The 24,167-nt window shown below is 33.6% G+C and overlaps 1 protein-coding gene across 2 annotated transcripts in view; it reads left to right on the top strand.

Moving 5' to 3' along the window:
• Positions 1-24,161, top strand: part of LOC123548280 (four-jointed box protein 1-like) — a 42,800-nt gene extending 18,639 nt beyond the window's left edge. For both annotated transcript variants that reach the window (XM_045335421.2, XM_045335420.2), the window contains exons 3-5: positions 13,114-13,282; positions 22,720-22,893; positions 23,155-24,161. In XM_045335421.2, the coding sequence (XP_045191356.2) occupies positions 13,114-13,282; positions 22,720-22,893; positions 23,155-23,581 (770 nt within the window). In that variant the 3' untranslated portion in view covers positions 23,582-24,161. The remainder of the gene's footprint in view (positions 1-13,113; positions 13,283-22,719; positions 22,894-23,154) is intronic.
• Positions 24,162-24,167: the final 6 nt, after the last annotated feature.

The raw sequence follows: 24,167 nt of genomic DNA, 5'->3' as shown, positions 1-24,167 counted from the left end.
TCCCTACATTAAAATCTGCTCATGGTGACTGAATTTTTATGACATTACGTAATCCATTTTTTGGTAATATCGAACAGCTTCGGCAACACTTCCTTGTTAGAAACTACCCAGAGTCTGTTATTAATACAGCATTTGAGAAAGTTATGTGTATGTCTCAAGATGATGCACTTAGAGCCTCTGTAAAACAAGATCAAAATATTGTGCCTTTTGTAGTTGAGTACAACACATCTCTTCCTAATATTGGCAACATTATTAACAAATACTGGGATTTACTTCAGCTGTCAGATAATCCTGCTGTTAAAATGTTACATTTGTGTAAACCTACCATGGCTTTTAAACGTCCTAAGAATTTGAAGGACATTCTAGTTAAAACTGACTTTCATATGTTGTCTGATGTTAATTTTACTTCGTCTAAATGTAATCGTTCAAGATGTTCACATTGTTCTTACATTACTGAAAGTGATAGTTTTAATAGCTCTCAGTGTAAGAAAACATTCAAGCTTAAGAATAATGCAACTTGTAAAAGTTCAGATGTAATATATCTAATCACATGTAAGAAGTGTAAAATGCAATATGTAGGCCAAACTAGCCAGCAAGTTTCAAGACGCATGAATAAACATCGTTTTGATATTACAAGTTTTATCGATCCTGCATTTTCTAGTCATGTAGCAATTCATTTTAATCAAAATGGTCATAGCTTAAATGACTTTAGCTTTATGCCTATTGATGTTATCCATGATGATATGAGGAGGCTTCTAAAGGAAACTTACTGGATTCACAAACTAGATACTATTTTTCCAAAAGGAATGAATTCAAAAGTAATGTATAATTTTTCATAAATTTCTTCACTTCATAGTGTTTTCTGTTATGTAACACAAACTGTGGTTTTCTTAATGTCAGTTAGTACTGTTTTTGCTGGTATTTTCTTTTTTTGTCTATAACACAATTTACCCAGTGATTTCGTATCTTTGTGATCCTGTACTTACTGTTATTATGATTATTAACATTATTATTTTTAATAATGTCTATAATCTTACTATGTATTAAGTATAACCACTTTTAATTTTACTTTTGTCATAATATACTTTAAACAGTACTTTAGATATACATTTGTGTAAACATTATGTAGCCTATTGTACATTGTAATTTTTACGCCAAAACGTTTGTAACGTAACGTCATCTTTTATGACGTCATATATTCATGACGTTGTTTATTTCATATCATATTTGTTTACTTCCTGAAGAAGACTAATAAAAATAGTCGAAACGTTGAATGAAAATGGAGTTAGCTTTGTAATTCTCCTGTTCTCTGTTTAAAACATAGAAACACAAGTCCAGTCTAGATCTGTAACATTTCTTAGCCAAGAATCAAGACTGCATCAAAGAACTGTAGCTAATTTCGCATTTTATTACTACCGCGTTTACAACGAATCGTAGGATTATTGAGAGAGTGTGTTGACGACGGAATCTCCTTTTAATTTAAAACTGGGATTACCTTGCATAGTAAAAAATGTTTGTTGGTTTTCTCAGGAGTTCTGTTATAATCAATGTCATGTTTCTTATTTTCACGTCTCGCATTACTTCCTAATGACATACGTACATTTTGTACCAAACTCTATGTGAATAGATGTATTCAAATTATTTTATCAAAATGTAAACTAGTACTTTTAAAAGAAGTAAATTGTAAATCAATACAAAGAAAAAAGTGTTTATAATTATTTTCTTCGCATGTTTATAACAAACGTACAATACGATATTCCACAGTCAAAGAACACTTCTGCCTGTAGAACACTCCACAAGGGGTACGTGTAAATGCATACACAAACGCATGCAATAATAACCAACAAACATGAAAGCGAAACACAACGGTTACCGCCTTAGAACGGTCAGTGGCAAAACCATGCTGATTAATGTGCGCTAGATATAACTCTTCCCAACCCTGTTTCATTTTAAAAACAATTTCCTGTCTCCTGGCGAATCCATCACACACACATGGGAATAAATCTCTGATTACAAATTTGTTCATGTAAAAATGTATGTATCAAAACCCATGGAACCCAAACGTATGTCTTCATTGACATTTCAAAAGACTGAACACCACGTGAAAAAAAAACAATATCAAAGGCTTTATAAAGGCGCACAGTGGACAATTATCAAATCAGTCTTTAAGACATATAATAACCTTGAAGAGTTTTGTGTCCTTTACCAACTAATGCATGCTTTATCTGTGGCCACTCTTTAGTATAGCAGGGAACTACATTCACATTGAATCTGGTAAAAGCGCAATCGTTATCGTTCTGTGTATTACTCCATCGTAATACCAGAACATGGTTGACAGAAATAAAGAATTATGGAACTCACTGCCAAAGGGTAACACAATTTAACTTTATGTGCATACTAAATGGATTTTTCTGTATGAATTAAAACCGGATGAAGTAAATTTGTGACAAGAATTCAAACACCTCCCATAGACCGGAACTGTAGCAAATCTGCCTGAGACATGTTGAAAGGTCGATGAATATTGTGAAATTGTATTTAGATAAATGTGATAAAGAAGAAACTGTGCACATTACATAAGTGTTACTATGGGTTGGATAAAAGGGCTGAGCTATCTATGGGACTTCAAGTTTGACATCCGATGACAAGAAAAGCTGCTTAAAGGCAATATTTGAGGCGGTTAAGTTATACCTGCAACCAAAAATAAACTTTGTGTTTGATAGGTACAACTTCTACCATAAAGTGCAAGAAGAAAATACATTCGAGGAATTCATTACAAAGTTAATATTGCATACAATGGGCTGCAATTGCCATGACAATGATTCGGGATAGGGTAGACCTAGGAGTTCAATTATTACAAATGAGGGGAAAAACTGATCAAAGTAGGGTGACAAATCTACGCTTTACAAAGCAGTGGAAACATGTCAATCTTTAGAATAAAAGGTCTTTTGAGGGCACATACCCAGAACTGTCTGAGGGTATGGACTTGTAAGTGAACATAGTAATTTCAAGTTTACCACTCAGTGACGGAAAAATGCATGAAATAAAATCCTTAACTGATCAAGACAGCCAACTGACTCTATTGAATTTGTTATAGTTTAAGGTTGGCTACAAGCCCAAAATCAGTGTCCACAACAAAGTCAGATTTACTGTTAACTGTAGTTGGCGTCTTATTTAAGAAGGACAATATAATAATCATGACTAAATCAAAGATGTTACAGTTAGTACAATTTGGTCATATGAGGGTAAAAACGTGGCAGGAGAGCAGCTGATGTGACTGTTTGGCCAGGTATTTCTGCAGACACAAAATAACACGGTACTTAAATGTAGCATTTGTTTGCAGCCCTAGAGAGTCACTGATGTCAACAGAAGTACCTGATTAACCATGACAAATTTTAGGTACAAATCTATTCACCTGGGAGAATAAAAGTTATTTGATTGTAGTTGATTATTATAGGGGTAATTTTGATGTCAAAGAGATCCCGGCCCAGAAATGGAGAGCCATACAATCATTAACAGAATAAAAGCTATAAAGGCCGGATGGGGAATTAGTGAAAAGTTTATCCCTGACGGAGCACTGTTATAGCTCACAGAAGTTTCGAATTTTGCAAGAAAATGGGACTTTAAAATTTGTATATATATCTACTACGACCTGGTTTGTGGGAACGTTCTTTTGTTGATGATATATGACAACAAAAGAAAGTTCCCAGATACCAGGTGTATCTAACGGTACCTTTACGGAATGAATAGAATTAGGTTCCCAGATACCAGGTATAATAAGGATATATATATATTTATATTTCAAAAATGCATTGAATTAAATAGCTGAAAAAAGATGAATCAAGATGCCTTCAATTTTTACATATTTAATAACTCTAATCCAATTAAGTAGTATATATATATAATAGAAAATATTAAAAGTTACTCCTGGACAAGTATATAATAAATAAAAAAGAAAAACATACAATGGGTTTCCTCTACCTGTATTTCTGTCTACCTACCGGTTTCATATCATAATCATCAGGGCAGACATACAAAAAAACATTTTTTTGTATGTCTGCCCTGATGAGTATGATATGAAACCGGTAGGTAGACAGAAATACAGATAGAGGAAACCCATTGGATGTTTTTCTTATATATATATATATATATATATATATATATATATATATACATATATATATATAGAGAGAGAGAGAGAGAGAGAGAGAGAGAGAGACTTATTTTATGAAAATTTCTGTGTTCAGAAGAAGCCTGGCCTTTACAGATTATTTCAGAAGATTCGTTAATTAAGCAATGCGTTTTCAAATTGTTGGAGCTGTTCTTAACTGAAACACATCTTACATGAACCAGTCAAGTAGAAAAGATCGTCAACGATCATGAACGCTCTAAAGTAAAAGACCAGACGAAGATGGCTTTTTTTTGCCCGGGAGAATGCTACATTTCTCGCTTGCAATTTTAATAACGCTTTTTAGCTCACCTGAGCAATGATCGCTCAATGTCCGGCGTCCGTCTGTCGTCTGTCGTCTGTCCATCAACATTTAGATTGTGTATGCGATAGAGGCTGTATTTTCCAACTGATCTTCATAAGATTTAGTCCGAATGATTACCTTGATGAAATCTAGGCCGGGTTTGAAAATGGGTTATCTGGGGTCAAAAACTAGGTCACTAGGTCAAATCAAAGAAAAAGCTTGTATATGCAATAGAGGCTGTATTTTTCAAGTAATCTTCATAAATTTTAGTCAGAATGATAAACTTGATGAAATCTAGGCTGAGTTCGAAAACGGGTTATCTGGGGTCCAAAACTAGGTCATTAGATCAAATCAAGGAAAAACCTTGTGTATGTGATAGAGGCTGTATTTTTCAATTGATCTTCATGAATTTTGGTCAGAATGATAATCCTGATGAAATCTAGGCCGAGTTTGAAAATGGGTTATCCGGGGTCAAAAACTAGGTCACTAGGTCAAATCAAAGAAAAACATTGTGTATGCGATAGAGGCTGTATTTTTCAATTGATCTTCATGAATTTTGGTCAGAAAATGGGTCATCTGGGGTCAAAAACTAGGTCACTGTGTCAAATCAAAGAAAAACATTGTGTATGTGATAGAGGATGTATTTCTCAGTTGATGTTGATGAAATTTAGTCAGAATGATTGCCTTGATCAAATCTAGGTCAAATTTGAATGTAGGTCATCTTGGCTCAAAAACTAGGTCACTTGGTCAAATTGAAGGAAATGCTTGTTTACACTTATGAGACCACATTTTTGGTCCAATTTTAATGAAAATTGGTCAGAATATTTGTTTCCATGAAATCACTAGGTCAAACATGTTTACACTGTTATGGTGTGTTTCTCAGGTGAGCGACCTAGGGCCATCTTGGCCCTCTTGTTTTACTAACAGTATCATTAAACATTATACAATGTGGACCTGTGACGAAGTTTGTAAAGCCTTTTTCTTTTTATTGAACAACATTTCCATCAGGTTTGGGAATGCAGTTTTTAGACAAGTAATTGGTATTCCCATGGGAACAAATTGTGCACCCGTTGTCGCAGATTTGTTTTTATATTGTTATGAAAGAGACTTTATGTTGAGCCTTTCTCCAGATACGCAGGCAGACATTATAACTGCATTTAATAATACATCACGTTATCTGGATGATATTCTTAATATGGATAAACCGACTTTTGGTCAGTTGGTGGATACTATTTATCCTATGGAGCTTCAGTTAATTAAAACTAACAATTCGGATACTGATGCTTCATTTTTAGATTTACATCTCTCTATTTATGACAATTTTATACATACCAAAATTTATGACAAGAGGGATGACTTTAATTTTAGTATTGTAAGTTTTCCCCATTTGGATGCGGATGTACCTCAGGCTACATCTTATGGGGTATATATTTCTCAATTAATTCGGTTTGCCAGAGCATGTAGTCATGTCAAGGATTTCAATGAACGAAATCAATATATTACAAGCAAACTTCTTCAGAAAAGCTATATATATATAATTACAAATTGCCTAAATATTTTGCTACATTTTACTATCGTAATTCTGATTTAGTTTTAAAATTCAATAGTAATTTAAAGACACTTCTGCGAGAAGGTATTTCAAAAACCCGTTTTTTATGGTGATATGGTTTACAAACTTCGTAAGATATTGGGTCATGGTTATTTTCCAACTGTATTTGGTAAAATTATAAAACGTTTTATTAAAAAAGGTTACGACCCAATTGTTTTGAGGCATACCGCATGTTTAGTGTTCAACCCGTTTACATTTGGACACTACGCTTCCCTCTTTGATTTTGTCTTACGGAAGAGGGGGAGGACTCTATGATAAGCAGTTTTTAAATCCCACAGGACTGAACTGTGTTGATACCTGTCTTCCGGTCTGTTTCGTCAGGCCCTTAAGGGTGTTTCTCTTGTTGCTCTGTCTTCTGCAAAGGCATTGATTATATACGTTTTTGATTCTTAAGGTTTGCTTTTTATATATTTATACAGGAGCATTTTTGTGTTTTACATGCCATGCCTTTTTGTTTCCATTACGTGTGTTAGAGATTCACCGGACGGGGATTACTTTTATTTACACTGTCACGTGTCTTTGGAACAAGGTGGGGGTAAGAGTAAGGTTGGGTGCGCACTATAAACCGGTTTAAGCTCCACAGTAGTGTTTTTGCCACTTTCCGTTCCAAGGCGGTGCCCCACTGTGTTCCTTTATTTGTTCGTTTTGTCCTCGTGTGTTTGCTTTGTATGCGAGTGTATGTGTGTGTGTGTGTGTGTGTGTGAACGCAACTAATCGGAGATTTAAGTTATAAAGCTACCAACTGGGAACTTCTTTATTTCTGCAGATACAATCATCATATTTCTATCAACTCTTATTCTTATCATTTTTAAATTATCCGAGACTTTAGAAGCTATCTTCAATTGTTAAGCAATGAGATTTTTCACATACAAAACGGGGAATGTTGTGTTTAAACCAATTGAGGTAAATGTGTAACAAACCGGGTGTTTGTGTATCGATGAAATGTGGAACTGTGTGTTTCAACAAAACGGGGAATTAGTGTAAAGACTAAATGAGGTACAAGTGTATAACTAAACGGGTGCGTGTGTATAGTTGAAACGAGTAACTAGCTATTAAAATGGTGTATGCGGAAGCACCTGTTACATAACATATATATGAGTACGTCAGTCGAGGGATTTAATTTGATTTGATGGGTTTAACGCCATTTTTAAACAGTATTTAAGTTATGTCAAGCGGACAGTTTACCCAACAATCGTTCCTGGAAAGATCCACTACTAGTACCCATCCTCCGTAAGAAACTGTCATCTTCCTTACATGAAGTGATACGGTCGGTTGCAGGGATCGATCCCATGCCTCTTAATCAGTGAGAGATTACAGTGATTTTAAGTCAGCGACTCTATCCACCCGAACACAGCGGCGGTCAGTCAATAGAGGAAAATCTATATTCTGTTTGTAAGTACATGTAGTACGTCAATCCTTCGACATTCAATCAAAAACGTCAGATGTTTACATTAAAATAACTGTTTATGAAAAGACATAGAACAATCAAAGAACGAACTAGATACGTGATGCCGAGATATAATATAGCACAAAACAGTATCTGTTTGTATCAATTTCGTGTTTCAGTCACTTTGCATTGCTTGCAATAATTGTTGAACTTCGATATTAAGTAATATTGTATACTGTAGTTCCTTCTTCATGTTTTACCTAAAATTTTCCATTAGGCATTCACAAAGCTGTGCTAGGCAGACAATTTTTCCTTCAATTCTGTCTAAATAAAAGAACTGATTTACAGACACAATATTGTAGACCAACATGCTACCATTTGCAGTTGAATTCTACTCGTTCCAAAGACAGTATTAACAGTCAAAACATATTAGTGGTTCCTATAAAAATCATTCGGATTAAGGAAACCATGTATATTCGAGTACAACAAAAATAACAGGCAACTTACCACTGAGATTATTTCCCAATCGGGGTAATATTAAACATATTTTTCAGCTGTTGTGTTCCTACCTTTGAAATATTATATCATTATACAACTGTATATACATTGTATACATTATATTGATTTAAACTCTAGTGCCGTTTGCTATTTAATCATGATGTTTCAAAAAGTAAGGTATTACAAAATGGTAAAAAATGACGTTCCCAGGGTAGGATATGAACCCATGACCCTCGCTGAGAGTGAAGGCAAAGTTGTGTTAAAATTAAGACGAAAACAATAGAGTTATCGAGGTAATTAATTTGAATAATATAGCACATAACCTTAGTGAGTGAGTTGGGTTTTACGGCGAATCGACACAAAATGGTCATATATCGCCGAGAGCACATAACATCAAATCAGAAAGAATAACAGTGACAAAGCATTTATTTTTATCCGATAACAGGCTAACGAAAAGTTGATTTTCTTGGAATATTTGCGCATATTTGCAAAATAACATTTCAGGTTTGATATGTGGAAACAAGAATCAAATATCGGGGAATCGTTCATTCGACCTCCGCAATGATACGCAGTCTCTGATTTTTGCATGAAAATCAATAATTCTTGCCTGACAAAATCGTAATTAATATTAACAAAGAATGAAACAAACAGCAGTTTTGGTTACCAATTTATTTTCGTATAAGAAGTTTTTGTTTTTATCTTATTTTTAGAAAACCAGGCTTCACTAGTACGTTCACTTTACACAGAATTTGTGAGGGTCATAGGTTCGGATCCCACTCTGAGAAAATCTTTTTCCCAATTTTATGATGATTTTCCTTTTTCGAAACTGAACATGATTTAATTGCAAACAATACTTACTAGAGTTTCAATCACGTAAACGTATATATAGTATAATTACAAAGGTAGGAGAATGAAAACTGAAGAAACAGCTGAATTGACCGCAATACAAAGCATATAAGTATTTTTCTATCAAATGCAAACGTATATCGTATATAACACTTTCATGCAGTAATGCTCGTGTAAAAATCATTCTGATCAAGGAAGAGTAAAATGAATCAGTCATAGGTATTTTAAATGCATTTGATATTGTTTTTGTTTTATCTAAAGTATTTTCATGATTTTGATATATGTGTGTTTCCCAGAAAAAAAGAAGTATTTCAATGCTATTAATACCAGTAAAGCATATGTATGCCACTGTCAAAACAAAAATAAATATACTTGCACCCGTTAGAGTGTCGTCGAATAGGGAAATGTCTTATTTCGTGTTGGTCAGTTACATGAATAAAGTATGAAATAATCTTATATGTAACAATGAATAATGTCGTTGTGTATTTGAAAGCCTTCTATTCAATAAAACTCCTTTTTTGTCACAGCCCCGGCAATAAAATTTCTGTTTTCAAATTTCCATTAACGATTAGTACATGTGTGATAAGTTATGAAGATATCGGAATTCATTCAATACATAACATATTGTATTTTCTGACACCTTGGGAACTCATCTGTAGATTACTGTTATTGTTTCTTTTTCATTAGCACTGTCAGTTCAATCACCAATCATTTTCGCTCTTCGTTTCCAAAAAATACCACATTAAGTGCTACCGCAATGTACATACGGTATGATATATCATTGAATGTACAAAACTGATCATCAAACAAAATTTCTTAAAACGTCGTTTTTCTACGGACCTGAAGTTGAAGCAAATATTATGTGCAGATAATTGTATGCCATATTCATACTTAGAGTTGAAATATAAAAATGTCAGTGGTAGGAAAAATTCTCCTTTTGGTCAATGAGCATTATGTATTGTAAAAATTACCCTTGGTATGTGTAGCACACTGAAACTTTGAGATTTCATACTTTACACATATACGAGACCGTCAATGATAACACTTGATATATCAATGGCCTCGACAAAAAGAAACTTTCGTTTTTGTGTTACAACTTTTTTGTTTGTATAATTCTAAAAGCGATAGTTTACAAAGGTAAGATGCTTGTTAAAATACAGCAAATCATAGACGGTTCTGTAGAACTATAAGTATTAAAATAATGTGCTTCAGGTTGCAGATTCTGGTGACATTTTTCTACAGGATATATCTGTCCGTAACGTGAACATCTAAATTTATTAAGTTTTGTTTGCATAAGTCTATAAGCTAAAAATTGTTTTGTTGTTGTTTTCCATGTGTTTATTGATGTCTCACGATCTCCATATTTTGACAAATGTTAATAAACCCGTGCAGCCGCAGCATTATCATTTTATTAGAACCTTCGTAAACTACAAATATTTCGGACATGTACAACGCATTTCGTAGCCTATGCTTTGTTGAAACATTTTTGTAACATGAATTTATATACATGGCGATCGCTGAACAAAAGCCGCGCGAAAATAGCATGAACATTCCGTGTTAAGATAATTGCACGACTTTGCTATGATCTGGGCTTGTTTAAACAGTATTAACAACGTACTGGAGTCAGATCCTTGTGACCTTTTCTTTGCTGTGTGGTAGGTAATATCAATCAGATAATGTACTAGTGTTATGATTTATGTGGTCTCTAAATTTGACAAATACTTCATAAATAAAACTCGGCTTTGCAGTATTTATTACTGTTGACATCAATAATTGCATTACTAGTAGACAGCTGATAATATAAACATCGTAGGAGGTAATGAACATAAAAAATGCAGCCGTTTTGCAAATGCAGGACAGTAATTTGAGAGGTATTAGTATCTACTTTACTTTTGGGAGACCAAAAACTCTGTACTGTATTGCTAAACTGTTGGTCCAGGAGTGAAGTTAGAGGTATACAACTTATTTCTTTCCCTTAACCAAAAGGAAGCCTTGAGAGACCTGCAAACTTTGGCCTTTTAACAATAATAAGCACCTATGTCGGCTGAAGATGAATAAACCCGAGACCCTAAATTAAACGTTATTTAAAATGCAACATATGCAATGTAAAAATCAACTTTGTACTCGAAGTAACCGCTATTTAGCGGAAACAAATATAAGTTAGTGCGAATATTTACAAATAAAAAAGAAAAATAAACAAGAAAAATCAACAACAACACGTGTAGCGTTTGTCAATAGATAATTATTAACTTCCAACGTTTCGGCGTTAAGCCTTCATCAGGGAAGACTAACAATAAAAACAACGGACGTGACGTCGTTAAACAACGTCGCGTAAAAAGGCGGTAAAATGTATACAAAGTTTAGATCTACATTATTTACAATGTTAAATGAATTCAAAATAACGTTTCTTTAAACGGATTTAACAAACATACCGAGTAAAATGTCGGATAGTGTTTGTACATAATTATTTTTTTTTTTTTTTTTTTTGCGAATATTTACAAAATACATGAATAAAACATAGCTTAAAAATTATAATTATTGCATTGCAAAAAAAAACTAAGGTACTGGCTTTGTGAATGAACAAGTATTGTTCAATCAGTAGTGTTATTTGGCCAAATAAAAAAAACTGATTTGGCCGACAACCTGTTTTTTTTTCGCTAAAAATTTAGTGTAAAGTTTATTTTCTATTGATATAATAAATACCACACAATTGTTTTATATATAGATGAAGGTTTGAATTGTTGAAGAATTTAAAAAGAATTGGCTTAGTTATGAAATCGCCCAAACAGGGCGCAGGAACCGTGTGAACCCCGCTGAAATACCAGTGACTGTTCGGGTGCCCATACCTGCACCCTATAAATAATACTTAGCAAGTTCATTAAAAATAAGTAGTCATGCCGTATTCAAGTTGCAAGTCGTAAATTTCAGTTTACCGGTAATAGGCCGTTTGTATACCGAACGAATTACCATAAATAAATTTAAAATGAAGAAATAATTGATATCAATAATTTAGAAGAATTAACGAAATGTAAATAAAGATATATATGATATGAAGAATTTAGAAGAGTTAACGAAATGCAAAATAAAGTGGAAAAAGTATATTAATTCGAACAGAAATTGTTCAATACGTTCATATTGCTTTTCTTTGAGCGGGTACAAACGTTCTTTTTAACAACTATAGACTTTGAAATATAGCTGTAGTGGTGTCATCTGTTAACATATTGCATTAACCGTTGTGAATTCTTTATAGATGTAATACTGACAGATATTTCCGGAAAAAGCAAAGCATATATAAGCACCGCTTGAAGTTGAAAGTAAAATGAATATATATTGATATATCATAAATAAACTGTATATTTTGAGTGATGCTCCTGAATATTATAATAATTTCAATTCAATATTTCTATTATCAAACATTTTATTAACATGGCAATAACAGCAAAATGGTGAAACGATAAGCCGGACAAGATATTCGGAAACATAGATATATAATATCGTCTTGTGAAGGTGAAAACATATATGATTGGTATTTAATTAATGATCAACATTATTATTTCACCCATGAGCTTAAAATGACGAAAACATGTGTTTATCAGTGATAATGATTTAAACCTTGGTGTGTATGTGCTACGAGTTGTATACAGGTTAACTGGGGAACTGCAGAAAATTGCGAAGGATACACACTCTGGTAAAATTCTAATTGTGTGTGAGATATGTGTATGACTAGAACCTGCAAACAGGGGAATAAATTTTTATCGCTCAGAATAGGCTCAAATTTCGAGAGATGAATTATTTCAAGGTAAGGATTAACGTGGCATTGTTAGATTAAACTGGGGAATTCCCCGGTTCGTGGCGTATCCTCGGTTTGTTGGTGTGTATTCATACGAAATTACCCAGTTGGCTATGTTTACAAACGCACATGCGTGCGTGTGTTTGCGTGTGTGTGTGCGCGCGCTCGACCGCGCGCGCGGGTGTGTGTGTGTGTTTGTAGTGTGCACGTCTGCGTGCTGTGGGTTTCGTTTTGGGGAGGCTGCGTTTTTGGAACATGGCATTCCCTGTTTGATATTTTCTTTGTTTTTTAGTCACAATTTATTCTGTAATCTCAAGTAACTTTACTGGCTGTAATGTTTTAATGTACGTTGTAAAGAAAAAAAAATAACATACACAGATGTAAAAGAGCAACATAACAAAACATTGATTGATTGGACTGTTACATATAAAAATGTTATTTGAAATTCTAATGTTTGCTACATTTAATTTAATCAACACTGTACAGGATTGACAGGAGATGCATATCATTACAGGTGAAGTGTTGACATTCTATCTTTCACGTTTACTTCACATGAATAATGTCCCACTAGCGTTTCTCGTAAAAACAAATGCAACGTCAGTTTTCTGGAAACAAGTGAACATATCGTCACTATCATGGGAAGAAAATCAAATTGTGACATTGATTGAGTGGATCAGTAATAGGTAATCAAGTTTACCCTTTTCTACTATTACTATTCTTCTTCAATAAAGATGTACATTTCATAGAAATCGATATAGTTTTACATTATTTAAATATAAATATCGCAAAACTGAGAATAATATCCCCCATTTGTAAGGAAGAACTTAAATTAGTAAAAGAAAATAACAATGCTTGTCATTTCAAATCTGCATGAATATCAGCAGTAGCCGTAACTCATTTTAATTATAGTTATATATTTGGATCGCTATAAGTATGGCTTTCACGTCTTGTCATTTATAATTTACGGCGGTTTAAAAGACAATACCCAACTGTGTTTCTGTTGTTTTGCTTTTTTTGTTGTTGTTTTTTTATTGTCTATTTGTATTACATTGTCTATGTTTTCTGGTGTAAATGTACATCTCTAAGATATGTTGTACGGAGGATGCGTGGTTGGGACGTGGTAATTTCAATTAAATCTTTGTCATACTTGAACATATTTCTGTCAGTTAAAACATGTTTCAGACATATATATAGTATTCAAACAATTTTATTTACAAACAAAAATGCTTTATATATTGTTTTATATTGTATTATGAGTATATTACCTGTGGCAATTTTTTTGCAGAAATTCAAATGTTTTAAGTATAAATTTTTCTGACGCGAGGCAATAATAGAAAATAAAAAAAATAAGAATAAGAAGCCCATATCGCAACAACTAAAGCTAGAATTTCCTTTGAGAAAAAATGCATGTCTCTCCGTTAAAGTTATATTACAACGGAAGGATAAATGAAGTTGCGTAAAGATATCCAATGTGTAGCTTTTACTAAAATAAAGCTTATTTTTAGCTACTGATTAAAATGTAGGAAATCATCATCAATTGAATCTAATTGAATCTTATTGGGCGAAATTTGTCAACAAAATGTGTTTGTAGATCTACATTCTAACAGTCATCTGTTCAAAATCTATAAATATATAAGGCGTGTACTACTGTTAAACTAATACACAGCACTGTTTATACAAACAAACATGTCCATTTTATCCTAGCATAGATACTAGGAAATAATTGTTCATATGTTTAAACATGAATTTGGATTTAATATTTCTTAAAGCAGATCGTAAGTTTATAGCAAATATGTGCCAAGTTATTTTTTATCATTCATAGTTACTAGAATATTTTTGAACGTCCATGATATACTGCCCGCGTTACAATTTAGCTAATTTATTGTTATTGATATTGAATCAACATAATTGGAAGTTGCATTATACCGGTACATGTGTATATTTAAAAAATGCATATCGCTGCCAGTGCAGATACTGATCCATATGACCAGAAGTATTGAGCAAGAAAAAATCCTCAGAAAAAAACATTCACACACACACACACATATATATACATACATACATACCTACGTACATACATACATACATACATACATGCATATACATATAAATAGAGACACAGAGAGAGAGGGAGATAGAGAGAGAGAGAGAGAGAGTTAGGATGTGTCTTTTTCGCAAACATGCGCACCCATTTATTTGAAAATCGATCAAAGCGGTTGAAAATTACAGAGCGGACATGAAATACTAAATTTGTACATTTTGTCTCATCGTAAGATCTAGATCATAATTGAAAGTTGCATACTCATACTACAAGTCTTATTATTGGATATATCCTACCTTGTTATTCGAACATTTTTCAATGAGGTAGAAAACTGCAGAGCGGACACATTTTTGTTACTTAACTTCTACACAATATGACATAAAATATCCACGTTAACTCATAATGGCTTATGTCTGTGTAAAGTGAAACCAAAATTCTTAAACGGCAATAAGAAAATAAGAAGCAGAACTGATACAAGAGTATACGTGTGTATTTGAAATCTCATTTGACGGTACGATCTGAAATGACTAAAAATTGCTCACTGCACGCATCTTTTTGGGGCAAACTTTTAAAATATTGTATCGATCTTAGAATGTTTTGGATTATTAGGACGATTTGAACTCATTTGCACTCATTAAGCTCCAACTATGACTATATAAACCCTTGCAAGTTATGATAGGGGACAGAAATGACAAGTTGAGAAAAAACATGCATGTTGTTGTTTGGTATTAAACGCTGCTATAATATATATATATATATATATATATATATATATATATATATATATATATATATATATATATATATATATATATATACAGAGAGAGAGAGATAGAGAGAGAGAGAGAGAGAGAGAGAGAGAGGATGAGAAACTTGTGATTGATATACAACGGGCTCTAAAACAACAGTTTGTGTAGTCATGAATTAACAGAATCGGATTTATTGAGTGTTAGGCCAGAGTTTTTTAATAACTTGGGTTACGGGAGCGCCGGTCCTAAATTCTCCAAAATCCAAATAAAAATAAAATTCAAAATTGCGATTTTATTTTTATTTTCCCCGACGCTTGCATCTACTTTCCGTGGTGGAAAATAAAACAGTGTCTATTAACCTACAATAAATATCACAGCGTGTACAAAGGACATCCTCAAAGGACGACAAAATCAATACACACCGTGACGTAACTTTACTAGAACGACGTGACTAGCTCAGCTCCATAACTAATCAAAGCGGTTGATGATCGACAGCCTCGTAAAAACTGCCGATGTAATGAAGTATTTCGACCCCCATAGAATAACGACCCCCCGGTCATTATTCTGTAGAAAATGTGACTCCTTTCCTGTAAAATATTGACTCCCCTTATAAAAAACTGACTCCCTTTGAAAACTCTATAGAATAACGACCCCCCGGTCATTATTCTATAGAAAAACTGACCTCTCCAAGTAAAATACTGACTCCCTAAAGATGACTCCCTTCGAATCTCATAGAATAACGACCCCGGTTATTATTCTATAGAAAAAGTGACTCCTTCCATTAAAATACTCGCTGCCGAAATTACTACATTCGAATTCTCATACAAAATCAATTTCCGGACTCTATTCAATTAAAAAAGTTATTCTTTCCGTGTAAAACACCGGCTCCTAAAAAGACTTTCGACGATAATATCTATTAAAAAGTGATCCCCACCAAACCTAACAGGCAATTTTACTAGATCTACAACTCTAATACTCTCCATTGCCAATAGTTAACATTTTGATTGTACTACTACTACTGGTGCCGCTACTTCTATTGCTATTACTACATGAACTTCTTCTTCTTCTTCTACTACTACTACTACTTCTACTACTACTACTACTACTACAACTGCTACTACTGATACTACTATACCTGCTTCCACTAATACGTCTTGTACATCTACCTCTTCTTCTCCTGCTGCTGTTGTTGCTGTCACTTATTCCTCTGCTGCTGCTGCTGCTGCTACCACTGCCACTACTACTACTACTACTACTACTACTACTACTACTACTTTCTATTGTTGCCGCTACCGTACTTTACTGCCACTGCTAAGTATTTCAACTTCTATTAATACTAAGTTCTATGCTAGCAGTTTCTTGTGCAGTTTTCTTCTGAAGAATTATTTAATACCGAAGTTTGCAGGGATTATTGACACTGGTGTGTTTTGTGAACGTATTGTGAATTGTTATTTTCCTGAAAAAAATGTATACACCAAGATACAGCGTCTAGAAATAGAATCCCTTTTCCCGTTGCGGAATGCTCTGATTTCTGTGTCAAGTGATGGTATCTGGGGCTAATGGTCAAACGGACAGACGGACGGACAAGGGCAAATCTATATGCCCCCCTCCCCCGGGTGGGGGCATAAAATGCAGCAATTAGGCCTTAGATACATGAGTTATCACTAAATTTGACCAAATGACCGGGGTCGATTTTTTTATGGGAGTCAATATTCTTCGTGAGGTTCAGTTTACTTCACGTGGGGAAGTCAAAGTACTATGATCTGGAGGTCATAATACTATGACCGGGGGATCACTTTTTCTATAGAATAATGACCGGGGGGTCATTATTCTATGGGGGTCGAAATACTTCATTACACCGGCAGTGTTTGAGGTGAGTGACAGTGTGAAAGTATCGTGTCTGATAGAGAACGTCTGTAAATATAAACCGTTATCCAGATCAGCTGACGTGTTTAGAAGGCGTTAATTGCAGACAACAAAAGGCTTGGATTAAATTGGTGAAACAAGCTCCTAAGTCGGAAGACAAAGTAACTTAATTGTGGAAAATATATCGATAATTTCAGCACAAAAACCTCAACAAGTAACTATATTTTAGCAAATGACATTTCACATCCAGTTTAAATTAATACACTTTTTCCGACCGGTAATAAATTTGCTACTTACTTTGGATTTTCATCAATGATAAATCCTTTTACAGTATTTTTAGAAGAAAAAAAAAACATTCAATTTGTCTCCTGACCTATTAAAAACTGATATCTTTGACACATTTCGACCAGCACATGGCAGCTGACATCAAAAGGAGTGTCGGCAAAATTTTCCTTTATTGATTTTCTTTGATGTGGGATAAAAGTTAACTGGTTGGGTATTGCAAGGTGAATGACGTAGTTTGACATAATTCTACTCCAAGTAAAATGTACTTCAGATTTTTTAAGTGGATTTTCGTTTTGTAGCTGAACAACAGTAAGTCTGGTGATTTTAATAAAATGCTGACTGTTGCTATAAATTTAAAAAACAATAAAATATTTTTTGTTAAATAAGATGTTTTCTAATCAGTCTATAGTGGTCCTTTTCTCTAAATTCTATTACTTTATGCACTGTTCTGAACCAATTAGTATGATGATGATAGTAATGATTATGATGATGATGGTGATGATGATGATGATGGTATTGAAGGTAACTTTACAAAGTGAAAATATGTAGGACTCCAAGAAAATTTAAGAGGGACTCCAAAATCTGAATGTTAGGCAGTCCTGACTCCATGAAATTGAATCATAATGGAAGCCCTGCAAGGGTACTGAACTCCATGTATGGACCAATTACTTTTAATATTCTAAAACATTTGAAACTGAGTAATATTACAAAATCTTGAACTATCAAAGAAAAAGTATGTGTAAGTTTGAATGTAGTACCTTTGCTGATTGTTTTTAAAATTCGCAATTTAAATTTTAAAGTCTACCTCAAATTACTTTCAAAGTTGTAGCCAGATATGGAGTTCAGTAACTTTTAAGAGACCCCTCACACTTAACAAGCTTGGGACTGTCTGGCATGTATTGTGTAAAATGGCCCATGTCGGAGCATAAATGAAAAATGGATAAATCATAAAAGAAAAAAGTGAAAAGCTATTTCCGTCTTCCTTAACCCTTACAATGGTACAACCGACTGGTTTTGCCTTTGCGACCAGTGCAGACCTAGATCATCCTGCACATCCGTGCAGACTGATCATGGTCTGCACTGTTCGCTATTCAGTCAGTACATTTTGAGTGAACACCCCTTCGAATGATAAATGGTATTGCCCAAATTGAATGATGAACCTGTCCATTTTAGAAACTTAGCGTGCTAAGGGTTAAAAGGTCAGAAACACAATATGCATAGGATGTGACAACAATACTACACTACACTATATATAATCACACCAACACCAGAAAGAGAATACAATGCCAGGCATGTTTTTTCTCTATTTATTAGCAAGCTATATATATGTTTAAAGCAGGCAAGCAACATGCAAAAAAATTCAAGTATTTAATAGTTTCTACAACATAATATCATAACATACAACATGGAGGCTTTAATAAAGAAAGTGGGTAATAAAATGCTTCAAATTGGGAAAATAACTTGTCTGATTTATCTAGACTGTGTTGTGAATCTACATTTGCCTGAAACAACATTTTTTTTTTTGACCCAGTGGCACTTTTTACAAAATAAAATTTTTTGTGTTTTTTTTTCATTTTTTTTTTTTTTTCCGATGCTAACATTTTCCTGCTTTATTTTTATTTTTATTCCCTCCTCCTAATGCTCATTTTTGGAAAATCTCCCGTAACCCAAGTTATTAAAAAAACTCTGGCCTAAATGATACAAAAAATAGCAGTTATGAAAAATAAATAATAGCAATTTTATGAGGGTTGGTTTTACCAATTTTGGTTGACCAGATTATACGGGAAATTTTATTGGTTCTTTCTCTTATTTTTGTACGTTTTTCACTTTTCTATATCAAAAGTTGTCATTTTTAAAGACAAGACTTTATAAATTACCTCCCCGAAATGAAATCCACACCATGTTCCCAAGGTACAGGACTGTGTGTGATATCTTAACTTCGCAAAGTTAATACTTCCACGAACTATTGTCACATGGTACGTTATGTTAAACACAGAAATACTCTTGTAAGCGATTATAACAAAACACTTTAAAGAACCATATACGCAATTAAAGAGGAAAGCGTAGCGTCTAATTTTAAAAGTGCTGAACACCAAATATATGTCTCAAATTGTTGGGCATAACATCTGTTAGTAAGGCGCCATGACAAGTGTGAAATCGCTTCGACTCAAAATCTTACAAAATTTGCTAATACCATATCCATACGCGCTAGATAATGATGTACCTTGTTGCAAATGTATCTTTAAATTACTAATGCATCTGTAACGTGGTAGTAAAATTTAGCTTTTTGTCGAAATTATGATAGCGAATGCCCTGCGGAGAACGTTATTGATTATATATTGCTTACGTTATTCGATAAAGAAAATGTAGAAGCTCCACAGATTGTATAATAAGACAAAAATGAAAATGTTGAATGTTCATTTTGATTGAGCCTGTTCATTGACGGTAGTGGAAATACATGGTTCCGTAAATGCCATGTAGTCAATTAACTGGTAATATACTGATTACGTTCATTAAACCTTAAGAGGTCAATTATTGCTATGATAATATAATGTTTCTCTTTTATCATATTTAAATGACAGTTTAAATAAGCTAATAAAAAATACCAGGAGAATGTTCTAATATCGTTATTTCTTGTCCTGTTTAAAATTTGGAAATATGCTAATAAGAAAACGCTGAATATGAATGCCTAAATTGCAGGTCTAGGTCAAGATCTTACCACTTAAGCACTCCTTCGTCATTGTGACCTTGCCTTATTAAAATTAATCAATATTATTCGCGACTACAAGTGGTTTCATGTTTCTCGCCAATAAAGCATTTTCTACACATTTCTAAGAACTGAAACTGAAATTAATTAATTTTATAAATTTCTATGCAATGACATATCCAGTGGCGCTGTACATTTAACAAACCTTACAATATAAATGATGAAATGTAAAAACTCACGAAACATTAAAAAAGTATTGAATTCGTTTCTTAGTGCTTTATACGACTCAAACTGATCTGCGTTACCGTAACGCCTCCATGTACGTTCAGATTTTCTTTTTTGTTGCTTTAGATGTTGCAATTTTTCATTGAACCATGGTTTGGGTGCTCTCTGAATTATAGATTTCTCTTTAAGAGGAGCGTACTTATTCAGGACATCCTCTATTTCCGATTCTAACTCATTCACAACATTGTTGATATTCTGTGAATCAAAGTTTATTGCACATAGGTCACTGGAAAATTCTGATTACTTCAAATGTTTGAAGTTTCAAATGATATGCATATACTCTTTTTTAACATCTAAGAGAACCGTAACATCAAGGTGATCAGATAAAATGGTCCAGGCTCACATTTCTCTATATTAAGGTCAATAAATGACTCAGTTATGACTAGATCCTAGCTATGTTCTCCTGCATTAGCACTGAAATCAGCATGTTGTTCCAGGCCCATTGCTACAAGGGAATCTTTAAAGTTAGTAATAACACTCTTGTCACTGTAATCAAGCAAATTAAAATCACCAATTATAAGTGAAGTTTCATAATGTGGCAAAATGTGTTCGGTAAAATCAAAGAAATCAACAACAAACTGGTAACCAGTCGATAGAGCCGTGTATGGACAAAATTTTGAAAACGAGTTTCCAAATACTATATTTAAATCTTCGAACAGTACCGTGAGTTACCATTCGCAAATTGATCGTGTTTCTACGAGTGATCAGAATACCACCACCGGTTTGCTTTTTTTTATATTAGTAACACTTAATTTATATCCATTCTGGTTCAAGTCAGATGTTTCAAACTGATGTAGTTTCTCGTCCAAGTTTCAGTCAAAAGAGCGAAATCTACCATCTCATCCCTGAAAAATCATCTTTCTTTAGCAACAGATCTACAGTTCAAGGTAAAGCAGGATACATGTTTGCTTGTATTTCTGTACGGATTGTATTTCTCAGGGTATATCACTTTTTTTTAAAGTTCACACCATTTTGTTTAGGAATTACTGTACTTTTACAACCTCGTTTACTTCTGTGGATTTTCTTTTTACAGGCTATATTGTGTAAGTTTATGATCCTATATGCCGCAGGGTGTAGTTTCCCTAATCCCCTATCGTTCGATAACGTATATCCGTTATCCAATAATTGATCTCTAGTGTAGGTATACTTTACAAGTGAACGACAGGTAATGTCTGATGTAACTTCATGAAGAAATTTATCAAAATTTCACTGGATGCAAGCCACACAATCACTGAAGATACTGCAACCTAGTAGTTCAGAAAGATTCAACGTACATTTATATCCATTATATCCAATTTTCAGCACAATCTCCACACAAAACTTTATTAGTGAGTTATTCTGGTAAGATTTAAAAGCAAAGAAAACACGTCTGCCTCATACGGCGACAGTGTTTATTCTTACAAAATCTAATTATATATTATATTCCTTTAAAGAACCGTATACGCAATTAAAGAGGAAAGCTGAACAGCAAACATATCTAATTATATATAATATTCCTGTGGTGTTTACGAAATGGGACACCAACCTGTAAATGCATCTACCGATATAAAGGAAATGTGACTTTACTTTCGCCTGAAGTCTGAACTGACAGCGAAACGTCAGCCATACTCTCAAACCCACGTTACCACTCATCCCATTGATAAAATATTTTACTGTTGGACATTTTCCAGTTAACATAATACAGTATAGTAACTGTCGTTCCGTTCATCTTTTATTCAAAACACTAACTACGTATTATCGCTTATCTTCATTCATCAATTATTTTCAGGGTATGACCAAAACAGTATGTCTGCAAAGCATTTTCATGATGTCAAATGTATTATTTGACGCAATTGGCGGAACGTTAACATTTCATATAAACATTCACCAACGTAGATTAGAAAATAAGAAAAAGAACACAATTGGACCGGTGGACTTCACATGGTGGTGCCATGGAAATTAGCATTTACTTATATTTTTTCAAAGAAAGCATTATTTTGATATTGCGACTAAACACTTAAACATCTAAAATTTATAACAGTGTTATCGATTTTTTATAGTATGTGAAGATATGACAGCATTTGTCAGGGTTTCTATAGAACACACCTCATAATTATTTGTCTTCTATATTATTAGTTTGTTTCTTGAGATATTTGCCCAAATCAATCGTTGTATGACATTTTTGTGTTCTGTTTTCCTTGCTTTCAGTTCCAAGACAAGGCTTCCCCCTATCATATACGATGCTTTTATAAAAAGACAGCCAATCACTGGTCGCACTATCAGTTCCTCTAACATTATAGACAAAACACCGGAAGGAATAGCTGAAATTGTACAATGGGGGACTGTGATATTGCTTGACTTTTTAACTGCACATCTAGACAGGTAATGTATCATTGTCGTCTGATTCATATGTCATAACATGCAAAATATCTTAATGCTGAACATACGTTATTTTTTACAAATCTATATTTTATTTGTGTCTTCAGATAACACTTATATCTATACTGCATAAATACTATGAATATAATTACAATATAAATATAGGCAATGTGCAATACATTAAATGGCCATTATCATCATGTGAAACTCCTGCCATATTTTGTATTCAGTATGTATTTAATTGTCTAATTATTTCATATACAGGTATGTCAGGATTAATTTCGCAGAAGGAAGAGGACACCATCCAAGTTTTTCTTCGAATTATACAAAAAACCTAATCCATTCTAAAAATGGGAAAATATGGCTGATCGACAATGAAAGTACATTTTTCTTGTCTTATTTCCTAACAAAATGTGCAAAATATAATTGTGTAGCACGACGGCTAAGATTTTATGAAGTTGTGCTTAAAACGGTTTGTGTTTTTCAACGATCAGTAGTAAATGCACTCATGCGTCAGTTAAGAAACGGCTCAATATACAAAAGTCTTTTGTTGCTTTCCAAAACATTTCAGCCTCTACAAGGTGGTCTGACATTCGACGACAAATACAGCTTAATTGCAGATGTACTTAATAAAAGAGTAGCTCAAGTTGTAAAATGGATACAGTATTGTCAACATAAGCATCAATTTTAAGGATCATAATTCCATATCACGTCTTTACTTAAATTTATATGGTGTATATCAATACCACCGCGTCCAGTTGTTACTCTGAGAAATTGGTAACGTATGGAGCCTTTTTTGGTTATTTGGGGTATGATAAATTGTCATTTTCAATTGAAATTATTGTCAGAGATGGCATATAGCACAAGATGTGCTCCGACATTGATCATTACTCGTTGCTATTCGTTTTCCAGCAATTCTAAGCATTTTTCACAATTACTTTGGAAAACCATGAGAATACAAGTACGAAATTGCTACATAAAGGTTGCAAAGTGATGTGCACGGCCGTAAATGCACGTTGTATCAATGAAAGTATGAAGCTGTAGTCAAATGTCTTCGTTTGGGAACAGCTATATCCAAACATGTCTTTAATCTTCGTTACTTTTAAGTAAGAGTGTTATAATCTTTGTTACTGAAGGCATGAAGGCATGTGTAAAGGTTCAACTTAATACTTGCGTCATTTTCACAGACAGCGACTTGCATTCAAATCTTTAATAGGAATATTCTAAGTAGTGGCATATTAAACTTTGTTAAAATTCAAATCTGAATTAAACAACTT

This window comes from Mercenaria mercenaria, unplaced genomic scaffold (assembly GCF_021730395.1).
Source record: "Mercenaria mercenaria strain notata unplaced genomic scaffold, MADL_Memer_1 contig_3849, whole genome shotgun sequence".
NCBI classification, from domain to species: Eukaryota; Metazoa; Mollusca; class Bivalvia; order Venerida; family Veneridae; genus Mercenaria; species Mercenaria mercenaria.
The sequence above is the reverse complement of the archived record's forward strand: the minus strand, read 5'-3'. Positions and strand labels throughout refer to the sequence as shown.